At 41.9% G+C, this 23,852-nt stretch overlaps 2 protein-coding genes across 2 annotated transcripts in view; one reads left to right on the forward strand and one right to left on the reverse strand.

The window, feature by feature from the left end:
• The window catches only part of acp2 (acid phosphatase 2, lysosomal), a 100,172-nt gene that overhangs the window by 13,173 nt on the left and 63,147 nt on the right, over positions 1-23,852 (forward strand). The gene's annotated exons all lie outside the window — the stretch shown is intronic.
• fam155a (family with sequence similarity 155 member A) overlaps positions 6,901-23,852 on the reverse strand; it is a 28,019-nt gene continuing 11,067 nt past the window's right edge. The window contains exons 2-3 of the mRNA XM_034677950.1: positions 11,797-11,968; positions 6,901-10,151 (exon numbers count right to left, since the gene is read on the reverse strand). Coding sequence (XP_034533841.1) covers positions 9,853-10,151; positions 11,797-11,968 — 471 coding nt within the window. The 3' untranslated portion in view covers positions 6,901-9,852. The remainder of the gene's footprint in view (positions 10,152-11,796; positions 11,969-23,852) is intronic.

Raw genomic sequence — 23,852 nt, forward strand, 5'->3', positions numbered from 1 at the left:
TAAACTGCTCTTCTTGGCATAAAGTATGTAAAAATATGTCCTCAAATCTTGGAACAGTCCCTTCCAAATATCCTTATGGGGATTCTGGTATAAAAAGGAAACAATGAGCCATCTGACAACTCCACAAAGAGTGTACTTTTTTCGTCGTAGTAGTAGTAAAGGACCAATTTTCTCTCTCTGCCTTGAGGCCAAAGTGCCCGATGACTAATTTGTAGTAAAAATAAAAGGTTATTCAAATGATTCTAAGATTAATGGGCGACTTCCCACCAGGAGTCATCTTGAATGGATGTCACGCTTGCAGAGAGGGGGGGTTAAGAGTATAAGTAAACGTTTACACACTCATATTTGACCTCACACACACATGAAGCACCGAACCTTCATTTTCAACAGCAGCCAGGCTGTGATTCACAAGAGCCACTCCACTCATGCAGCTTTGTTTCCACATGCAGTCCCAGGCTTTGTTCTTCTCATCTCTCAGCAACCAACCTCTCTTCACTGCTCTGATTATAATCAATGTGTGTGTGGGTGACGTGTGGCTTGAAACGTTTGCACCCCTTAATTTCTCCTTCGCCACCAGGTAATCAGGTAGCTGACAGCATCGACTTGCCACAGGCACCACATTTCACGGCACCCAGCATGCCTTGACTTACTGTGTGAGAGGAACGTATTGATTGGAGATGGACTGTGTGTGTGCCTTAAGCAGGTCATGGAATTAAACCACACATTATCACAAAATCTCCCTTTTTTATGGTACATTTCAAGAGAGGAACGGCTGTATTAGCCTTGAGCAAGAGCAAACTCATTAACATATGATTAGCATTAGCCTTAATATGAAGCCAATTTATGTTGTAGAACATTTCACTTGAAACAAGTCGTTAGCTTGCGGAATTTGCCGGATAAGGAGCTAGCTAAATAGGCTGTTAAGCTAGCTTACTTTAACATCCAGAAAGCACAGAGAAGTAGAAGTAACAAGACGTTGTATTTGATTCTGAATGTGTAGAATAGTAAATAAGAGAGTTATGACCCCATATGAATATGCGTTTGCGCTAACTATTGTCTCGTCAGCATATACAAATACATAACAACTGGCAACACTTGCATTTGAGCATGATGTCATGCAAACTTTTATCCTCTGGGCTTCGAACAAGACGCTGGAAAGAAAATTGAAGGCAGACCTTCAAAATCAGCAAAACAAAAGAATGCTACTAACACTATCTGCCGAGCAAACTCATCCCTGACCTTTTATAACACGGCGAGAGTCTTGATTGTGATTGTGCTCGCCTATTTTTTCCCTTAAGTAGAAGTGAGATGATGATAATATCAGCTCTAATTAGATAAAATAGCAAAGGGCGTAATTATTCATCAGCAGAAGTAATGTCACTCTTGTCCTATACATCAGGCTGATTAACTGCTACAAATGTGCTTTGGTATCCTTCACTGTCATCTGCACTGCAACTGAGAATGAAGAATAGCTGTCCTGGTATCTCCATGGTGTTGACCTTAGAGTCTTTAATAAATCAAGGAAGTAGATGAAACTGATTGAAAGTTTAAGACTTGTGCGATTCAAGTGAAAGTTCTCTGTGGCATTTCATAGCAGTCAGTCTCTTATAGCTCAGCTTGCTTTAAAGGCACAGTAGTATGAATGATTCATGCGGTGAAACGCTGCAGAGATGCAGTGGCAAAAAGTGTCAAGAAGCGAGAGGGGTAGATTTGCGCAGACTGATTCTACTCTACGAGAGCGTCTCGCAAGCCATCTGTGCGATTGTGACTTTTTAAGGATTGTTGGAAACAGGAACAAAAGAGATGAATGTGCGGCCTTCCTGCATTACAGAGTCAATCCACCAGAGATGAAGCATTTGTATTCATGCCTTCTTCTTCTTCTTCTTCTTCTTCTTCTTCTTCTTCTTTCAATCACATTCCCTCTTAATCCAAGCCTGAACTTCTTGTCATTCCTGCCGTGGAACCTCTCTGTAATGTGACACCCACAGTAGTTAAAATACACTCACACCACCATACACTTACATCTACATAACCTGCGTGAAATATTATACACTGCAATGTACAGCATCGTTGAAAACCTGGGGCTACAAAACCAAGACTCCTGTGAACACACTCAGAAAGTAAAAAACATCACCTTGGTTGTTTTTCCCCACAACATGACCTCTACGCACCGAGAGACGGTCTTTAACTGCATTACAACAAACAGGAACAGCAGCAGCCCGCAGCTAATGCATCACATACGCCTATTGATGTGAACAGTTTCAACTCTTGTGAGGACTTTGTCTTTATCCTCCTGGATGAATTGAATTCATTATTTCATAGTTATATTCAAAATGATATAAAAAAAAGTTAGAATGTTAAATGTTGAAGCTGCTGTTGGTAGTCACAGAGTAAACATGTGTTCAGAGAGAGGGACTTCAAATGTCAACACTATCCCTCCCAACCAGATTTCCTCTTAGCCCCCAACACAGATTGGCATGTGCAGTCATGATAGTGCTGGACTCATAACCAATCAGAGGACGTAGTAGGGGTTGCCCCTTAACCAATCAGGACAGAGGATTGGAGATTAGCTGTGACTGGTCTGTTATAACGGGAACGAGGGGATTAATAACATTGCTTGATACAAAGGCATTGGAAAACAGAGATTTCACCATAATCTCAAATTACTTCACTTACAGATGAGTACTGATGGGTATTATGACCTTTTCTCCAAACCTAGCAGAAAAAAGTACAGCTTTTTACACCATTCCTACCAACAGCAGCTTTAAATGTTAATATTTTTACAAATTGAAGTCTTATATGAAGTTAAGTATCTTAATGAGAACTTAAATAAATATTAAAGTCAAAGAAAAAACATTAATGATTACAAGAAATACAATCTTTGTTTGTTGTCAGCAATTCAGAATTTTTTGGCTTATTTATCTATTTCATATCATTTCCCCAAACTTTGAAATTTAACAGTATTTGTATTTATAAAGTGTATTCATTTCAGCTTGATTCCACAGTTGGCTAACTAGGTGTTACTAGCTAATTAGTGGAGCTTGTACTCTTCATTTAAGCTAGCAAATACCAAAATCTTTTCTGAAAGCAGTTGTACACATTAATAAATGTATCATGAGGAATACAAACCTAACCAGCAAGAGTTCTAGAGGGAACTTTGCAGGGAACAAGAGAGGACAGCACATTGTTGTTATTGCTAACTGCACTTATCCTTCTCTAAGCTTCCTACCGTGTTAATTTTAGCCTGAAAAACCCTCAAATAATGAATTTGTGTTTAGTAATAAGTGCTCATTAGCAGCAAGAAAATTCACTATCCACGTGTATGTTTTTCAAATGCAGAGGCTCATAAAGAAACTCATACTGGAGCATAAAAGTTTAATGTGCTTCTATATCGAAAACACCAATGCTCCAGGAGCTCATTCGACAGAGCACACAAGACTGATGGTAAGTGACGTGCGTCCAGAGGGCACAATGTGAGACTGCAGAGTCACAACACTGCAGTACTGTGTGTTGGTGTGTTTCACTTTGTGTTGCATGTTTCTCCTGCACTTCCCTTTAGACAAAAAGAGTCATGTAAACACATTAATCTCCTTCCTCCTCATGTCAAACTTGCTCTCCCGTGCTGCATGTACAGTAGTAATCCCTCCTGCTCTCCCCTCGGGCTGCAGCGGCAACACATGCAGCATGTCAGGAGTTTTCTGTCACCCCTCTAACTCGCTGTATGCTGCAGCATATTTGTAATGCAGACGAACCCGGATGTCAATTGGATATTGAAGCTGAGGTGTCAGCTCACTGAGGCGTTTCAGGCGAATCGGGTGCCAGTTTGTTCAATAAATAAATGGAGACTAGAGAGGAAAGTGGGCAGCAAGACGCCAAGGTGTGGGTGGGATGCTGGCGACGCCAATTAATTTAGAGCGTGTGACAGCTAGAGGACAGAGCGAGCTTTTTGATGTTGGTTGTTGGTGGGCTGTTTAATTTAAAGACAAGAGCTGCATGTGTGCACGTACAGTAAGTCCTTTGTGTGTGTGTGTTGAGAAAAAGGAGCAAAGTAAGGATCACAGTGTTTTGCTGGGATGGAGTTTCTGTGTTTCAGCCTCATATTTAATAATCCTGGCATGTGTGTTCTGTTTACTCTGCCTGAGAAAAGAGTCCATCAGGTTTGGAAAATAATGGAGGAAATGAAAGCTGGAGCTGGAGTGTCATTCATGCTGGATTTTAGACATGCTGCTCTGTTCTGCAACACTGTAACTTTGCTACTGCTCTGCCTGCCTTGGCTTCAAATTATCTCCAGGATTTTTTAATCTCCCCTGTTGGCGGTTTAGGCTTCCAAAAACTTCAAAATAAATAACGTCGGCTAACTTTTCGTGAATTCAGAAGGTAAAAACTAGAATCAAGTTTTACTGAGGGAACTCCAACCTGTCTAAATGGCATCAAAAGACATCAGTAACTAGAAACCCTCGGGAGGAAAGAGAAGACAGCTATCATCTCCTTGATTTCAGCCCCTAACAAAATCTCTGAGTCCAGCAAGTCTCCCTCCTTCTTTCAACAGCTCCTGCACAAACGCCTGACAGGCCGTACAGTAAAGAGCGAGCCCATGAGATGTTGAAATGTCAGGTCAGTTGACACGTGGTTCAGAGGATAAAACGAGGGGAGACTGAGTGGGAGACGTGTTTCTGTGGGAGAGACTGAATGAAATGGCAAAGGCGCTGAGAGGAAATTGCAGTCAGACGATTTTCACAGCGAGACCTGACGCTGGAGTCGTTTGGAGGTTTAAAACCTGAGAGCATTTATGAGCGTTTAGATGCATCAGTGTGTTACTGTGCAGAGCCAGAATGGTGCTTATGACAATATTCTAGTGCATTCATTTGCTGTTATCATCTTTATGGAGTACTTATTATTATATGGGACACAGTATACACAATATTCTTCCTTAATATACATAATGACATCATAACATATATTAGATATTATCTGATTTTACATTACCTGTGTAAATGTCATTGAGCATGAGGCCTTTTATACGCTTTATTTTTTAACAATTTTCTTGCCTTTTTCATTCCCTTGAATTCTAATAGCCATAATTCAAGCTAAATGCAAATCGTACATTCACAAACATTCCCCCTGGTTATATTAGCATGCATCACTTTCATTCATTCATTCATTCATTCCTGTCAGTCCTCTTGGATTTGAGCTTGTCATTTGGTGCCATCTTGTGACTGCAGTGAGATATTGCCTCTGTCTAAGTTGGGACAGGGTCATGTTTACCATTATACATCATCACCTCTCTTTTTATGATGTACTAAATATTTTTAACCTGTTATAAATTGAGACTAAAGGAAGGCAAGTTTAGCACCAGGACTCTTCTACTACTGAGCCATACTGTTGTAATGTTTGCAGAATATAGTTTAGCAAGAAAAGACTTGGATTATCATTAGATTAGACATTAACTGCAACAAAATGCTTTTATGGTTCTGTATCTACTGAATGTGTGAGTATAACTGTCTGATAATGCTATGTCAATATTAAGAAGTGATATCAAGTGATATTGTCTCCAGTTTTATTGCACTAAATTGGATTATGTGGCGATAATCCAAATTAATAAAGGCACATTTAACATTGTAGTTGAGGAACTAGGCAGAGGATCTAATGTAATATTGGTCCATAATCAAAATTTCAATTTGAAAGTTTATAATGTTCTTTTTCCAAGCCTGACTGAGTCGCAAGATTGTTTTAGTCTGGTCCAAATATTACGACTGTCAGCAAATTCATAATAAATTCATCAAGTTAATGTCGCCCACAAGTGAGAACTCCGTTCTGTGGACTCTGATAGACTCAATTATGCTTCACACTTGATGGAGTGTTAACACTCCTGCGTGGAGGAAGGAAAATGAGCCGGTCTGATGGAAAGCAAACAGGAGTGTTCTGATTGAGGAGAGAGGAGTAATAGACGTGACTTGAGTGGTTGAGGGCAGACAGTCACTGTTCAATGAGAACATTTATTGTGTCTGAGTCATGGATTATTATCCTGTGCTGCCATCTGCTGGTCATCATGAGAAACTGAAGAGCACCTGAAGTTGGTGATATTCAACCCTAATTCCATGTGCCTCCCCAGATGTGTAAGCTCTTCATGTGGGCACTTATGCACCCCCATACCATCCTGGACTCATGCTTTTGAACTGTTAGCTACTCTTTTAGTGTCCATGATTTCCAAAGAGTTTCAAATTTGAATTAATCAGACCACAGGACTGTTTTCCACATTGGCTCTACCCATCTTAAATGAGCTTGAGCTATACATTAAATATGTCTTAGGCTGTAGCCTAATGTTAGTGCTTTCCAGCTTTTGCACATCTTGCAAGTTCTGGTGGAAAGCTAGTTTTATTTGATTAAATAAAGAGGCTAGTGTGTTGGCTACAAGCTAACTAGCTAGGTTGGTGAAGCTTGCATGCTAATTGTGGTAAACTGAAAAATGAATTACATGAGGAAAGACATGATTGGGTCTTCAATGTTGCTTATTATGCTGTATTAAAATACAGTGACATGCTAAAATGCCTATAATTAATAATCGTATTAAGATAATTTAACATTTTTAAACTAGGTCATTTCTGTTATTTTTTTTAGGTTGTTTGAGGAAATGTTAAATCACAAAGTTGACATCATATTTCATATCCTCGCTGTCAGGCAGAAACCTTGTATCTCCAGAACCACTACTTTCCAGGAAGTAAATAAAGAAACCTTTATTATCACATGACTAATTTTTTTTCACTATTCATCACAAGAAAATGTTAAAATACGGAGACACAAGGTTTCTGCCCGACAGCAACTATATGTGTTTCATGTCAAATGGAAATTCATGATATTTTCAGACAGAGAGGCACTCAGGAATAAACCACAAACACCAGTAATGTTTAACATAATTTATATTTATTTTCTTTTGAACAAAATGTTAATAAATGTATTTGTTTTACGTCCAAAAAAGATCATGACTCGTGGGACGCATTTTATAAATAATTTCATCCAAGTCTTTTGTAGAAAAAAAAGAAAGTAAATTAGCAAACTAAAGCATCTCTAGTATGACAATATGACAACTTTATCATATTTTTTTCTCTATATTTGAACCCTTTTCTCAATTCAAGCTTCATTTTTTTGTATATTTTTCTCAAAGACCTCATCATCTCTTCTTTTTAACATCCAACTTAGTCCTACTCATCAACTCACACCACTGCTTTAGACAACAGAAAATGCGGCAAAAATCTCAAAAAACAGACAAAAACCAAGGAGGCGAACAGAAAACACAGTGAGATTCCAACAGTGGGGGGTGGGCACGGGTAAGAAGGAAAGGGGAAGGGCGGGGTGGGCGGCCATTTTTGGGATTCCACATCCTCAGGACATATTTACAACAGAAAGGGTTTGGTGGTGTTTGGTGACTGTGGTCTGGGAGGGAAGGCGGAAGTAAGTTTGCGGTGGGTGTCGTCTGCATAGATCCACAGGACTCAGATCGAAGGGGGACGGAGCACAAAGTGTGAGCCTGTTACATCCGCTGCTGTCTTCGAGGGAATGTAGTTCTCTTCATCACAGTTTGCCAAGGAAAACAAAAGGAACGGAACGACACAAGAGAATATCGAGCGATAAAGGGGATTGGAGCGTAGAGTGGGGCGAGATCGGGGGCTAAAGTGTTGACTTTACTTTGCGTGTGATGTCCCACTCGCGTGATGCGTGTGAAGTGATAAAAGTTAGGTGGTGTGCAGCGGAATGGGGGAGTTGGGGTGCACTGTAACCCCATTTTGACAGCCAAAGAACATCACCAAATTTAGTCCAATCTGTCTTTTAACTTATCAGTAAACCAAATTGAATCTGCTCCTGTCCAATTCTGATGCAACCTAGCTTTAAAAAGGGGAGTTAAAGTCGTCCTAATCTCTGTGTGACGGTTCCTCGTGTCAGTGTGCACTTCACTTCAAAATAAAACCAACGAACAAATTAAATCTGATGGATCAGCCCTTAAAAAAACTCCTCACACTCCTCGCATGCTGACGCTAACACAGCCCTTTGCTAGTCTGTGAAAGATAGCAGTAGATCAGCCCATCTTAGAGTCGACAGATTGATTGATTGTTTGATTGATTGGTCTGCTGGTCACTCCCCACCCCCACTACCCCCCTTCTTAATTCCACAATGCAGAAAAAAAAGCCAGCTGACAGGAGTGAAGATGCCACAAAGTGGGACACTAAGGCTAGCTGTTTATTCTATATTGCTCCAGTATCTGCCTCACTGGGCGTACGCAGCAGAGAGGCACACGAAGATCTGGGACCTCATTTATAAAGAACCGAGTGTAGGACAAGTTGTCAGAGGGACTTTCGTTAGGAAAAGGACATGTGAGCTCATTTACACACATGTATACGCCCCAAACACTAGCTAACGATAGTCAACTGAAAACAAACTAGAGGTGTGTGTTTGGATTTTAGCTGTCCATCTTTGATGACAGTTTCAAAGGATGTGGTTGAAGACTCATTTGTGTAACCATGACCTTCAAACATATCACACGGCAATAACCCGGGAGGTACGTGTGAAGGCAAACATACACTAGCGATAGTTTTCCGTTTAAGCTAAGCAAGCTAAGTGATAAAATGATGTGGCTACGATTTTTTTTCCCCCCAAGCTACAGCTAACGTCAAAGACAGCCCTCAGAAGTTCAGCTTAGCCCCACATGTTGACAGCATAGTGTTTGGAAGTCTATGAGGAGATTTGAGTTCTGTGCGTTGACAAGCTCACACACAGTTGATAAATGAGGTCCCTGGAGTTTTGGCATCATGCAGCTGTTCTCTAGTGTCCCTGGGTTGTCCCTGCAGTCTCACGTACGACTACTCTACTCTATGTTTTTATTCTGCGGCGTTCAGACGAGCCGACGGGCTGCCTATCTGCAACACCGACACTACCGTATGAGGTAAACGGAACACTTTTGAAACCAGAGAACACCGCGGTGTTCCACATGGTAGCAAACTCGCCAACGACTCCTGTAACGTCTCGTCGTCGTTACCTCAACCTTGGCTATGTTCGCCACTTCATCGCTTCTAACTTGCTCAATGGCCCAACAAGTTAGGAGCGAGAGCGAGCCGGTCTCAGAGCACTTAAGGTCCTAAAATGTGTAGGCATGTACCGTCGAAAGGGGATTAAAAATAAGCTCTAGTGGGACAAAACACAAGCATAACATTAGAATATTGGAGAATCACATCCGTTTGTTTTCAGAGAAACAAGACCCACATGAATGGTGATGGATCAGCTGGTCCTGGCAGGCCCTCAAGCAACACATACAAGGTAGTAAGAAGATACCTCAAAGGGGGATGGAGAGTAGGAAGTGGAACACAGTTGATATGTCAAAACATTCTGGCACCTGAAATAAATGCAGCAAAAATCTAAAGGTAATGATGAGTGAGAGTGCACACTTCATCAATGTCCGTTTTTTTTCCCTCTGCCATCCATACACACACCGAAAAACGTCAGGGAGGGAAGGGAGGGAGGGAGGGAGGGAGGGAAGGGAGGAAGAGAAGGAGAGGTGGGACAATATGCTCGAAAAACATTTGGATGGAATAGAAACAATGAGCAGGTTTCAAGTGGCAAGAGGTCAGTTCTTTAGGGGGGTGGTTCTCAAACATCTCGGTTTGGTCAATGTCCAATCCCAGCACCCTTAGCTCCATTTAAAACCCTCCCACTTCCTGTGGTTGTTGGTTCATCGGCGTCAGATTGTAGAGGCATTTCCCGCATGTCTCGCCAGATGTGTCCCTGGCAGCCATGACATTGTAAAAGCCGTAATCCTCCAGAGCGACATCACTCTTTTACAAGCACCAGATTCAACCCCGAGGTTCACTCCTCATTAGAAGCGCTCTCCTCAGGCGAGAAAATGGCAGCCACGCCCACCAACGTGGAATTATGGGAGGCTGAAATGATGATGACAGTGTGTAGGAGGACAAGGGCCAGCAGGCAGATCTTCAGTCGCCCGCTGCACAGTCTCGGGTTGGCAGCTGAGGTGACTGAGGCCCCCTCGGGCTGGCAGGAAGATGCAGTCCTTTTTAGTGTCTCGCCTGAAGGGTTGTCCATTTTGGAGTCCCATCGGACATCGCAGCACTCCGCCTCACTGTCTGATAGATGTTCTCCCAAAAGCCCTGAGAAAGACATGACAAAAGGGAAAAATTCAGACGTATTCCTGCAGCACATATCTATTATTCAGAGCCTGACAGATACATCAGTTGGCTGGTTGTATCAAACCAGTATGGACCTTATTGGTGTCTATTTGTATATATAGATTGATTTTTTTTTACAGAGTAGACATTGCATGAAATGTTAAAAAAATGTAATTCTAGCAAAATATTCAATGGTATCATCAGCATAGTATTTTTTTGACCCCATATTTTATAATAGGAAAATATACATTTCTTACATGTCATGATGCATTTATGTTATATATGACAGCTAATGTGTTAATATATAAACAATCTAGCTAAAAACTTTGTTTTTTGGGAAGAAAAGTTTGGCTTAAATGGAAGTAGGTCACCTGAAAGAAAGCTCAGTTAAAAGAACAACAATCTAATTTGCATGGAATATATTACTGCCAGTACAGTGACGCTTATCTCCTCCACACTGACCACCCTTCAGAGTGTGCTGTAGACAGATCAACACCACTCGACCTCAGTTTGTAGCTCTAATCACAGCAAGGAGGACCAGACACAGTGACCCTGAGTTGAACTCAAATTAAAAGTCCAGGGCTACAAGGAGGGTGACGCACCACTGCATCGGATGATGACTCTGGAAGTCTGGACTTGTCGGGGTGTAAAAGGAGAGGCCACTGCAGTCATGAAAGTTGTCACCAAAACGGAAGTGGAGGGGGGAGAAGTTGAAGGGTTAGCTTATCTGACATGGGTGGGTATGACTAGTGGATAAAAAACCAGTCTGAAACCAGATTTCTGGGCACTGATAACTAAATGTTTGTTCTGTCAAGTCCAAGTCTGTTCCACTGCTGTATACGTTGCTTCCTCATAGCGCAAGATGTTTTGCCACTCGGCCCCACTGAGGGGGCGTGTCCTGGTGGGAATGTTACATATATTGTAAATGGTAAAGGAACTGTGTTTACATAGCGCTTGCTCTTGTCGTCTGACCACTCATGCTAAAGGTATTGACTACTAAAACTGACTTTCTCCTGCTCTCCCAAAAATATTCAGACTACCCTCCATATAGCAAAACAAACAACAACAAAATACATATTGTTTATCTCCTGTTTCTTGGTGGTGGCCTCACATGCTCCTCAGCACAGGTCCATCCAGTATTCGTGTACACACAGATCTCATCAGCTTAGCTTAAAAAAAAAAGCACCCCTGTGTTTGTTTGAGCTCAGCGCCAAACAGGTAACTTGTTTGTTGGCCTCCAGCCTGCGCCCGCTCCTCTGAGACAGAGTCCTTGGTGAGTACTACTGGATAAACTGCAGTAAATATTGAGAGACAGGCCAAATTCAATTCATCAATGCTTTGTTAAAATGCCCTTGCCTGAGCCCGGTTATGCTCAAACACACCACTAGGTGTCATCAGAAAGCCTTCAGAAACACCTCACTGCTTCCCTACAGGGAGACCATCCAGTAAATATGAAGACAGCATGAATTAATGAAATGCTATTCACTCACATAAATTGAATCAGGGGCTTTTCTCTGAGGCAGAAGAGAATACAAGGCCACAAAAACGCCCACACATGCTTGGAGTCCACGCTGATGAGATGCCGGTGTTGTAAACAGGAAGTAGGCTTGGACTGTGTGGTGTTTACCTGTGCAGATGAAGCTGGGGCTCCCGCCGTGGATCAGGTCGTCGTTATCAGGGAGGATGAACGGACAGCTCTGCTGGACCTCCAGGCAGTACTGGTGGCAGGGTACCCTCTTCTCACAGGAATGCGGGGTGGTGGGGAAATACTGAGCGCACAGCCAGGGCTTGTAGGCCGTCTGAGGAGGAGAAGGAGAAGAAGAGGGGGATGACTTTACTAGATATGGATGCTTTTTTTTAATAATAATGAGATATAAGACATTAATGTCTGCAGACAGAGCAACAAGAAACTGGATCAATCCTTGAATGGAGCAAACATGAAGTAATAATACAAACACAATGTTTTAATTTGCTTATTTAAGACATCAGTTATGAAATAATGCAGATGAAGCTAAAGGCATTTCAACACCAGACTAGCATGACAGCTAACAAATATTTTCTTTAAAATCAAACCGCTGATTATTTTGTCAGAGAGTCAATAAACGTTTTGTGGTGTAAATGTCAGGAAATAGTGGAAAGTGCTCATCATTATTTCCCAGAGGCCAAGCTGAAGTCTTCAAATGTCAAAACATATTTACAAACAAACAATAAAAAAAATACATAATGATCAAATTAACTTTCATTATGTCCTTCTGTGACAACCAGCCTTCAAAATCCTGAGCCCAGCTGAGTATTTTGATGCAGGGTAGGATGTAATTCAAAACGCACAGACGTGAGTGCGTGAGGAGGCAGATGGTGACATGTAATAGCTAAAGCTTCAGGCTTGCAAAGCTTAGCGAAACAAAATGAACCCAGAGCAAACCAAAGTCTGGATTCATTCTCATTTTTAGCTCCTTCCTCGTGTATTGTTGTGAACGGAGACAGATTTGTTATTTGCTGTTAGAACCATAGAGAGATGGATGATGAGCAGAACTCTGTGTGACATGAAGCCTACATTTGAGTCTGTGTGATGCTAACAAAGAGAGCTAGCATACTTCTATGTAGCAGATTGACTGTAAATCAAGTTAAAAAGAAAGGCCTCCAGCAAATTAAGAGCAACAACCTCAAGTGTGGACAAGAGAGAATAAAAACAACTGTTACATGAAGCTAAATATACATTAGATCATACGTCTTACTGTCAATCAGTTTGCTCGCATGCTCACAACATAGCTTTTACCTGTACAACCTGTACACATTGGTGGCATTAGCATGCTAAAATGTACAAATCAGAACCCCCAAAGGAAGCTGCGAAGGAAAAAAAGTGGCTAATTAGTGCCATGTTTTTAGACAGATTTGTGAGAGCTGACTTAATTGGCTTCCTTTTCCAGTATTAAAGTCAGCACCCCAACTCAATTGTTAGCTAACAGGTTGAAGTCATACACCTACTGTATGTAAATTTAATCTATTAATGCAGGGGTTTGATAAGCTTAAGGCTTGTGATGCTAGCATATCCCATTTACAGACAATCATAAGCTATATATCATGTTCTTCCTTTTGTTAGGAGCAAACACATGTTCTCTTTGGCACATATGACAATTCCTGTTCACAGCAAAGCCCTGCCTCAGCATGTGCAACCCACACAAGGTTACTCTATTGTCAACATCAGAGACTTCAACCCCTTGCAGCCCAGCAGCAGAGATTGTGTCCCCCTGGAACCGGATGGCAACGTTTGTTTCCCAGAAGTGAGTTAGACACGCAATGGAAAGGTCTGTCCTTTTTAAATAATGGAAGACATGTGCTGCTATTAGGCAAGAGCTTTTCACAGTCATTTGACACATTCTACTACTGCTGTTTCAAAGTGATGAATCAGACAAAATAAACCATTAAAGGCAATCAGGTAGATTGCTGTACAATTATGAAATACTCAGCTTTAAGAAAGGTGTCTTGTCTAAAAGCATTTGGAAATGAAGTTAGCCGCTTTCTTTAATTAAGTTGAATATTTTCAAATCACTAAGGAACAATTACACATAACAAGTGACACTGCGTAGACGAGATAGAAACAAGAACCATTGAAAAAGACAAACACATCTCCACCTGCACTGACTGTGCAACAAGGAAGTCAAAATACCCCTTTGATGTATTGCTTTGTCACGTTTCGCTAATCAAAACACACATTCAACTTATAAAAGCAAAGATCCCAAAGGTAAACAGCTTCTGGAAGTCAGTTTGAAGCAGACACTTGGGGTTATGCAAACACTGCTAATCTGGTGCACACAGCGCTGCAAGAGAGGCATTTGTTGTAGAACCCTTTTCTGTAGCATGAAATAAGGACCTAAAGATAAAGAAAAATTAACTCTCAGCTATAACTCTGGCTGATAAGAAGAAACTTTTAATGTGAATAAGTATGTTTGAGAAAAATCTAATTGACGTGTATTTTGATTTTTAAGCCTGACTCATGTCCCATCTGTTAACATGGGAGAGGCGTGCTTTATGGCTTATACTGAAGCTTCAAATGTTATGGCCATAGAGTGTAAAAAGTAATTGGTGGAGTCTCAGTGATGTCACATATTGTCTTTTTGAAGCCAAATGATGGCGGTCAATATGTTGGAAAAGCTAATTTTAAGCTAGCTGGTCAGCATAGACACAGGCAAAGAGGTGGAGCTTAGGCGGGCTTTTAGCCTCCTGGCAAACAGCTAAAAACTGTCAGACTAATCAATGTAAATCGATGTATTGACAGAGTGAGACTGTCTTTGTGTTTACCATATTTGCAGTGTACCATGTGTAGAAACAGAGTCCACTGGATGTATCATACTGCAGTTTTTTTGTACTCCAGAGGTTGCGGCTTGGTTTTGGCCTCACTTTTATAGAGCTTTCACCTTGATGTTGACACAAGCTCTCCTATTTTACCTTTCCTGGTAGTGTGTGCATGTGCAAGGAGAACCACCTGTGGAAATTTTACAAACATAATTCCCAAGGAGAAAGAGTCCACAGTGGAGAACACACTACAGACACTGTCAATTACCTCCTGCGTTATCGAACCACAGTGGACCATCTGCGGCACAGACGTGGGGAAGATAGTCGTCGTTGTGGTTTTAAAGTGCCGTGCATGTTTGGTTAAATTACACTCAGGTAGACTTCTGCCCCTCCTCTTAACTCACCCGCGTTTTCAACCGCTGAGAAATCACAAGGGGGGAGTCTGATTTGTTTCCTGTTTAAAACCAACATACGAAGATAACAAACAGTGCACAAGCAATTATAATAATCTGATTATGGTGATGAGAATGATAATGACGGGAACAGCATGGACCAGAATGCTGTGTGGAATAAGATGCATGACATCATGTGAGTGTTGTTTGTTTTTTGGGGAGTTTACTGGGCGGGAAGGGTTAAATCCTCAAACCTGGCTTCTAGGAAATACACTCATCCTTCAAAAATAAAAAGGTCAACACTCTGTGGTTTTAGAGCCTTGACAGGAGATCTGTCTCTATTTTAATCCAGGTTACGCCACAGGGTTAGGAATGTGTCTGTCTTATAACAAACATGTTCATTTAAACTGTATTGAGTACTCCCTTTTGTATGTTGGAGAGAAGTTTGGATAAATCACACAGGCAGTTTAATTCCCAGTGCTCTGCAGGGCTTACCACTGAATGTAGACACGAAACTGGCTCAAGGCCAAGATAAAACCCCGTCAGATCATTGATTACATTTGTGTTTTAAGACTTCCAGTCGTCCTCATTTGGAGTTTTCAGCGTGGTGGTTTCCTTTCTGCGCAAATGGCTGCGATGATTTAGCATAAATTTCTGCCAGCGGTGAGATAATCTGTCTAGGGATGCTGCGGCTATCAAAAAGAGAACCAAAACAATACGATCGCAGTCAGACAGGAAATCTGGGTCCTCCTGAAGATGTACTGTATGCAGGCAGTTGCCAAGGTAACGGCTTTTTCTGCTTTTCATTAGAGCTCAATGGGTGCTGCCCCGCTCTCTGTTGGTTTTCTGTTTTGTGTGCACACGTTTTTCTGAGCGCGCACCCACGTCCATGTGTGTGTGTGTGTGTGTGTGTGTGTGTGTGTGTGTGTGTGTGTGCGCGTGCGTGCGCTCAGCGTGAAAAGGGAAGCGTATGAGAGCAAATTGAGTTAGTCAGGAAGCTGGTCTGGAGTCTGATTTGATCAGTCTAATGTGTGATCAGTGTGAATGGGAACCTGGCACTCAGAAAGCCTCCGTCGCCATGCAGCTTAAGTCTGCTTCAAACAATGCACTGAGACACCGAGAGGAGAGACACCAAGCTGGCAACAGGGCCTTTTCAAACACGCAGGATTTCAGCGATACGCCGGGGAACACTTCATTTGATAGAATCAAGAATCACTCGGTCTAAGCTTCTGCAGATTTACATTAACATAGATGTAAAATACGCCAATGAGACATTTTCTGCGAGTGCTTACATGCAGATCTTTTGAAGCCTAAAAATAACATTTGAAAATTAAGATTCAAACGCTGACGCTTTGGCAGATAAGTGTCAGCAGTGCTGGCATCTGAGTTTCACCACAGTGATTACTATTATATAAGACGCAGTCTGTAGAAGCAGTGATGGACTGCTCCTAATTTTTCTGTAGCATGCAGTCCTCTCGCTCTCTTACTCCGGGGCCACAGCAGTCAGAACACACAGTGCAGAACTTTCAGAGGGGGATGACTCTTTGTTTGCAGTATGAATTATTTTTCATTAAAACGTTTTGCTCATTAACCTCAGACCTCGACTTCTTTTAGCACAGAACCACTTAAAAATATCAGGCCTTGCTCCAGAGTCTAACCTAGAATTAGCAGATGCATCAGGTGTTTTCCAAAAACCAGTAAAGTCAAACTTAAATTCTAACTCTCCTCATGAAACATTCACTATCACGACTAAGAAAGACTGCAAAGAAGCTAGCTGGGTGGCCAATCAGAACTCCAAGCTTTAGCTCCGCCCCTGCAGACAACGACAGCACAGCGTTACCTTCAATGGCCATGTTCACTTTAATGTGAATCATAACAGTAAGCAGGCTAATGTTTTGACTTGATAGTGAACTGAAATGTACATTTTAGTACATAGGTGGGAAATGGAATCACGGACAGGGTGAGCAGGATCCCTCTGCAAGGGGCGGGGGAAGCAGAGCGGAGGGTTTTGATTGGTCAGAGAAGTCACATGTTGGATGAACTCTGACTTGCTTTCATGGTCAGATAGATAATGTTTGTGAGACATGGTTCAAGAACGACTTAAAAGTAGGGACGACGAACAACAAGTCAGCTATTGGTTAAACTGATATTTTAAACATCAGTGCTGATATCCGCCTTGATTTGTACAATCAGAGCATCACTTTTGTTGATATTTGTAAATTAAATGTTTTAATTTCAGTCTAATTTCAAATATGTTAGCTTGTGTTTCTGCCTGGCAAATAAAGTCATCGACATGTGGGGAAAAAAAGAGCATCTGAAGCCTTCAGGGGGGGTGTTTCTGCCTGTGCACTGTCATGCTGTCATCAATCAATCTGAGAGTGAAACATTCTCAAATCAAATAGTGGACGGAGCATGTCTCCACGGGGAGTGTGTGTGTGTGTGTGTGTGTGTGTGTGTGTGTGTGTGTGTGTGTGTGTGTGTGTGGGGCCGTCACACTATTTCATAATGTACTGATGCTGCAAGCAGCAGGTAGCGAGCCGCAATACAACTAAAAGGATGAAAAGCATTACTGAGCTATTTCGGTGCTGGATGTAATATATATTAGCAACCGCAGAGACAGAAATCTCATGTTTATGATGTAATCAGATGACCCTTGTTTAATACAACAGAGAATGTACTCCGCCTGGCTTCATGGGAATCCATAGAAAAGAGCTCAGATGGATAATACGTCCCACTGTGACTTTCCTGCTGCAAAAGGGGGTCATTTTTGGTCAGCCCACCAGTATCCTGCAGCTCAGGCCGTCTCAGGCTGACAGCTCCAGTAAATCTGACATGCTAAGCAGGCTCTTCCTCCATTCTGCTTCGCCCCGTGCGCAGGGCTTTCCCCTCACCGTGGCCATTCACATGCCTGTCATCTGACACAGAGGACTGTGGGGGAGCTCGCCTGCAGACGAGAGGAAGCACTGAGCTGCAGAGGAATATACGTGTTCGCATAACAATGGCACCAATATGGAAACGCCAAACTGAGACGAGTATTAAAACTACACAAGAAGCATTTCCTTATCTTATTTTAAATTTGATTTCATCTGTGTCTGTATCTTAAGTTAATGGTGTTATCTTTTAAGAATTACATGTTTTTTTGCAGTGATATGGTTCAAATTCAACAGCCACTGTAAATTAGCTTTTGAACATTGCTTAAATCCAACATTCCAGTGCTGCGCCTTTTCAATTTTTATTTTCCACTTGGACAGAGCACAAGAAGCACTTAACACAACGCTAAACAGCCCCATAAAACCTTTACAACATGACAGTATCATGTTGTAAAAATGTTATGGTAAATGTGTGAGCAATCATCTCCTCATTTACACATCCAGCAGACAGAGAGCAACATTAGCATTCATGTGGAGGCCTCATCTTGGGCCACAATATTCACTGTCCTTTTCTTATTTTTTAAAAGTACTTGACACTTAGCTTCTAAATGTTTCAACACGTCACTATTTCACCTCAACATGAGGTATCTCATTTTGTTAAGGCTACAAATCAAAAGGGTGGACTCAAGCTAGCTGATTCCCCTTTTTCTGGTCTTTGTAATATTAGCAAGTTTAGCTAAAAGAAACTAACGACAAAAGCTTCATATTTATACTTACAGACATGACATGTTTATAAGCAAGCTTTAAAAAAAGAATGGAGGATGACTTTTCCCGCTACTTTCTTACCTGATGCTAGGCTAAGCTAACAGAAAGTTTGCACTAGCTTAAAATTTTGCTTATGACTATTTTTTGAGTTTTTGCTCTTCTGGTCTTCGAATAACTATGTTAGAGATTCCATACGCTTAAAAACGAGGGTATTTATTCTAAGTTATAATTATGTCGTAAACAAAAGTCGGATAATTACGATATTAGCCACTAACGTTTTTTCTCAAACGTAACGCAAAGCCTTCCATGTTGATTTCAGCTCCAGGTTTACAAAAAACTTTAAGTCAGTATGATATTAAATAATAACACTCTCAGCAGAAAGGTGTTGATACACGAGCGCACACACACACACACACACACACACACACACATGGTAGCAGCAGCTATGAAGTGGAATGACAAGAGACGGCTATAAAAAGCGTATGAGTCAGCTGCAGAGTGAGATCCCAGTTAGAAGCTGAATGACACAGATCATTACCACTAACACAAATCATGGCTGGGGTTGAAGAGGAAGCCACTCTCACACTACTCAGGCTATATCCAGATGTGTTTCTGAGTTTGATGACAGTAAAATACAGTGCGACAAAAATACCAAGTGTGCAGAAAACTACAATCACACTGCTGCTGCTTGTGGAAGCGCTCTGATTGGCCAATTTTTTAAATCAACATACTCCCCATAATGGTGTCCAAAAATTATTTTAGATGCATTAAAGGAACACTGCCAATCCAGACGGCGTGTTGTTGACGGGACTTTGATGCACTCACAACTCCAATCTCAGTGGACGCCTCAGGTCAATGACGCAACCCTTGCATAATCCAGCAGGACAGGGATGCATACTGGTGTCTGTCTTCCTGCATTGATGTCCGTACTTATTACATCCCATTCCCTGGTGATGTAACGGATCCAGGCGCTGTGTGTGAGCGTCTGGAAAAACCACACTCGGAGGCAGAGAGTCCTCATCAAATTAGATGGTTTGCAATTTCAGTGCAACCCTCGATTGTACGTTCCCTGTCGTCTTTTTTAGCAGGGTGTACTCTCTTAGGAAACAAGGGAGCTGTGGTGAAGGAGTGCAGATGTGACGGGGCTGTGAAGTGGTTTCTGGTGTAAGTTTGTTTGCTGTTTGACTTCCTGGAAAGCGAAGACTTGAGGGGTTGGAAAGTGGAAGGGGAGTGCCAATGAACGACAATGAACGACCTCTTCGAAAACACACGAAAGTAACACGGAATAGCCTAATGCTGTTGATGTCTATAGAAATGTTCAATGTTATTCTGCCCTGCATTTTTATGCAAAAACAATTCATGTATTTACATCCTGTAATTAGCCTTCTATGTAGAGCTATTCATTGTTCGTGGCGAAGTTCGCCACTTTCTAAAACACGAGGGATTCACTGGAAATGATGTTGCATGTAATCAGCATAATTTCCTTTGGGAGAATCTTTCAAGTTTGTGCTTTGTAAATAAACTTGACTCAGGTAACCTATGCCAGCGAGCTTGTTAGTGTGACGCACATTCAGCGCTTAGTTGCCTCAAGTCCACAAAGTGTTTTGTGTCTCAGTGTTTCTAAAGTGGTCTTGAAGAATGGAAAGTTTATAGTCTATGTGAAGAAATGGAGTATGAAAAGCAAATCCACCTCCTCGTAGTAGAGGTGAGCTGGCATCCTGACTCTACCACGACCCGCATTTAACTTCCAACTAAACAGAGATCAGAAAGATCAACCACTCCAGCGTTAGCATTAGCATTCAAGTCAGCTATGTCAAATCTTACCATTCCTCCTCATTATGAATAAAAAGAACTCACTTGAAATGAAGAAATCCAATTTCAGAAAAATCTGTTTCAACTGTAATGTAATTTTATAGTGTGACCCATGTCCTATCTGTTTATATGGAGGAGGCAGCCTTTAGCTTCTGTTTGCATTCCTCACTGGAGCGAAAATGCTACGTTTCTGTCTAAGGCTGGCCTTGAAAGTCTGGAAGTAATGCCTGGAGGAGTGGTCTTGCACTTGCTCCCTTACTTAGCATGACATTTAGAAACATGAGCGGAAAGGTAGCTTAACTGTGTCTGAAGCTAACTTGGGTGTGTTTCAGAACCAATCAAGCTAATAGGTTTTAACTTTTTGAAAAGCATTCAGTGAGTGTTTACATTACCAAGCTAGTTGTTTCCTTGTAGTCTACAAGGAGGTCTATGCTAAGCTAGGCTAATAAGCATTTTCATATGAGAGTTGTATCTTTCTTTTTATCTTATGCTGGACATGAGTGAGTGTGCTTTTTCTTTGAAACAACGAAGCAACACACACAACCCTGAGGTAATTTTGTGCAGTTTTTTCCAGCTTCCGTATTAGCATCGCTATTATACCGACCATGTAACCTCTTGAACAGGACTGTTAAAACAAAATTTAATTCATAAAATACTCATCTTATCACATACTGTTATTGTGACTGGAGCAGCGTCTGTCCTTCTAACTTAATGGGAAACAATTCCTTTTTTACTCGCTTCAAAATAATTCAATCAACTTTTATTTTTCCGCTAAAGTGGTTATAAAACACTCGCTCTCTCTGCGCTCAGCCGTGGAATACTTAAGCCCCGTGTCTGTGCAGCCTTGAAATGTTTCCTCAAGAAGACATTGCGAATCAAATCTCTGGTTTATGACACTAATCAGGGCTCCTTTATTCGCTCAAATTAGTATGAATAAGACTTCATAATACAGACGGGGACACAAAAGTGCTGGGAGCCAGAAGCAAACATGTCCAAAAGACGTTGTTCGGCGGTGGAACAGTAAACAGAGGAACTGATTAGGGATCAATCAATCATATTGACAGGCTTCTGGTGCTCATGCTGCCGTTACATTATACTACAGCTCTTTAAATTAGCTTTTGTGGTCACAGTGGCTGCTCTCTTATTTTGAAAGAGTTGGAGTACCAGTTTAAGTTTGCTATTTGTTTGTTTTCTTTAATTATAAGGGGTTATACAGCTTTATTCATAAGGCTTTGTTTTGATCCACACACAGCATGAAGTTGCACATTCTTTTCCTGACATGTTAGCGATCCATCAATACTATCGACAGGCGTCCGGAGGCTTCCAGAAACCCAGATCCCTTTAACTGGAAATGCCCTGCAGAGCACACGGCAGTACGGGGGCGCCAGAGTATTGAGGTCTGACTGACCAAGTAATTCCACCTATCAGGTCACAGAGAGACAAAAATGGCATCCATTTCCCTGAACCATGTTTTGTAGATCAGTTCCGAGAAAACATGGTCATGAATGTGTATGGCCGGATTTGTTTTCAGCCTGTTTTAGCACGCAGAAATGAATCGGTTACAAAACAGGTAGATCTAGGAATCAGCTTTCAATCCTCTGTAGAGGGGGGGGGGACAATGTCGTTATGAATTCTTAGATATAGCTGTGGTTAAGGCTTGGTTTTATGTTTAGTGGATTAAGCGGCGCTCTAGTCGCAGGATCCCGCTTGGCTCGGTTCCAGCTCTGCAGCTCTCTTTTTCAAAGGTTTAAAGAATTCATTTTCGGCTCAAAGCTCTGGGAGGTTGCTGTATAGGTCAGGGTGGCTCTGCTTTCTCTATTGATGCAGAGGCTGCTGACTGCAGGAGGCCCGACCTAAGCCCAGGACATATTGACTGAACACCACCCTCCGAGATGTCGCTCCACGATAAAACTAAGCCGAATAAATGCTGAGGTGGGGGTTTTAACACAAGAATCCAAAAGAAGCTGAACTTGGCCCGGCTGTGCTGGTCTTTGATGACCAACACGCCTGTAAACACCCATTCATTCTCAACTGGTTGAGCTAATCACCATTTTACACCGACAAGTTCTCTCTCCCAACTAGATGAAAAGATTGATCTGTTCCTAAGCCTCAGTATCAACAATCTAGGTACCACTTAATTTGCATGGATCCATTGTCATAAAATATGGATTATAAGTCACATCTGTATATAAGACTGTTTTTGGGGGAGTACCCTTGTGAAGACCTCCATTGCGTTCAGCAATATGCAGTTTTCTGCAGATGAGTAGCTCTTCCTAGTACCAGCGGTAAATAGATCGTAAATGTGGGGGGTAGAGAGTGAAAACATGCAGCAAATGGTCAAGGCTGGGAATCGAACCTACGACCTCTGCGACAAGAACTATAGCCTCTGTATGTGGGGCACCTAGACCGTTAGGCCACCAGTAAAACAAGCTAGCATGTTGGCAGTTGGAATGACGTCAATCACGACCCCCTTTCATGGTAAAGCACTGGAAATGACTGTTATTATCAGGCAACTGTTGGCAATGAGAGAATGACAAGGAATGACCAGCCTGAGAGCAATCAGCTTATAGATTTATTAGCCTGACAGAGTGGGCTAATGTGAGAGGTCACTGTATGAGTGATGGAGGGCAGATGACTGTGGTGAAGACTGCTGTCCTTATGTAACACTGCCAGTGTGAACAGTCACCTCAGTCACTGCTTGAGAAGGAGTAACAGTGTCATCAACTTGAGAACAGGAACAAAGAGGAAAAAAGTGCCGTGGAAAGAGGTTTTTTAATTTTCATTTGGGAGTACTGTTCGCCTGCGTTAGCAGCAAAGAGAACAAAGCTAGCAGTCTACACGCTAGCTGCTCTTTGAGGCTTTTTGAGTTTAGCATTAAAAAAGTGGAGGATGAAGGTTATGTTATTTTTTTTGCCCACAAGTAAGAACTAGCTTAAAGTACATGTTGCACTGTATTCAGCTGCACAAACAGCCAGGCTAAGCTAAATTGACAACAGTGTGTCAAATGTATACCCATAACCAAAGCTTCTGCTTTCATACGATGACAGATATCCAACAACTAAAGCTATCCAGGAATGTGTGATTAATATACAAGGACAAAATTAAAGTTAAACAGCCAAGAGGCCTCCCAGTCCGCCCACAAGCCCCTGCGATGATACATCCCCCCCATCTCTGCAGTCAACAACACGGCCTTGAAAACCAAACTCCTCCAGTCACTGTGAGACAACTTTTCTGATATCCCTGGGGCTTATTAGGGCTGTTTGTAAGTGTCAAAGAGCAAACATGAGAAATTAGATCCCGCTCAGGATTTAACATCTACTGTTCTCACCGAGCTTGAACGCTGTGGAGGAGACGGGGGCCCTCGGGGTGACAGCGGTGCAAGCTCCTCAGAGCGCAGCAGAGCAGCTCTTAACTCAGGTGGCCACTTGGCAGATCAGATGTGAGGATTTGGAGGAGAGGTCAGGCAGGAGCAGCATCAGGACTGTGGGTGTACCAGGTGGCACTGACAATTGCTCAACATCCTCTGTCTCCTTTGCTAAATGGAGCAGCTT

Source organism: Notolabrus celidotus, chromosome 24 (assembly GCF_009762535.1).
Source record: "Notolabrus celidotus isolate fNotCel1 chromosome 24, fNotCel1.pri, whole genome shotgun sequence".
NCBI classification, from domain to species: Eukaryota; Metazoa; Chordata; class Actinopteri; order Labriformes; family Labridae; genus Notolabrus; species Notolabrus celidotus.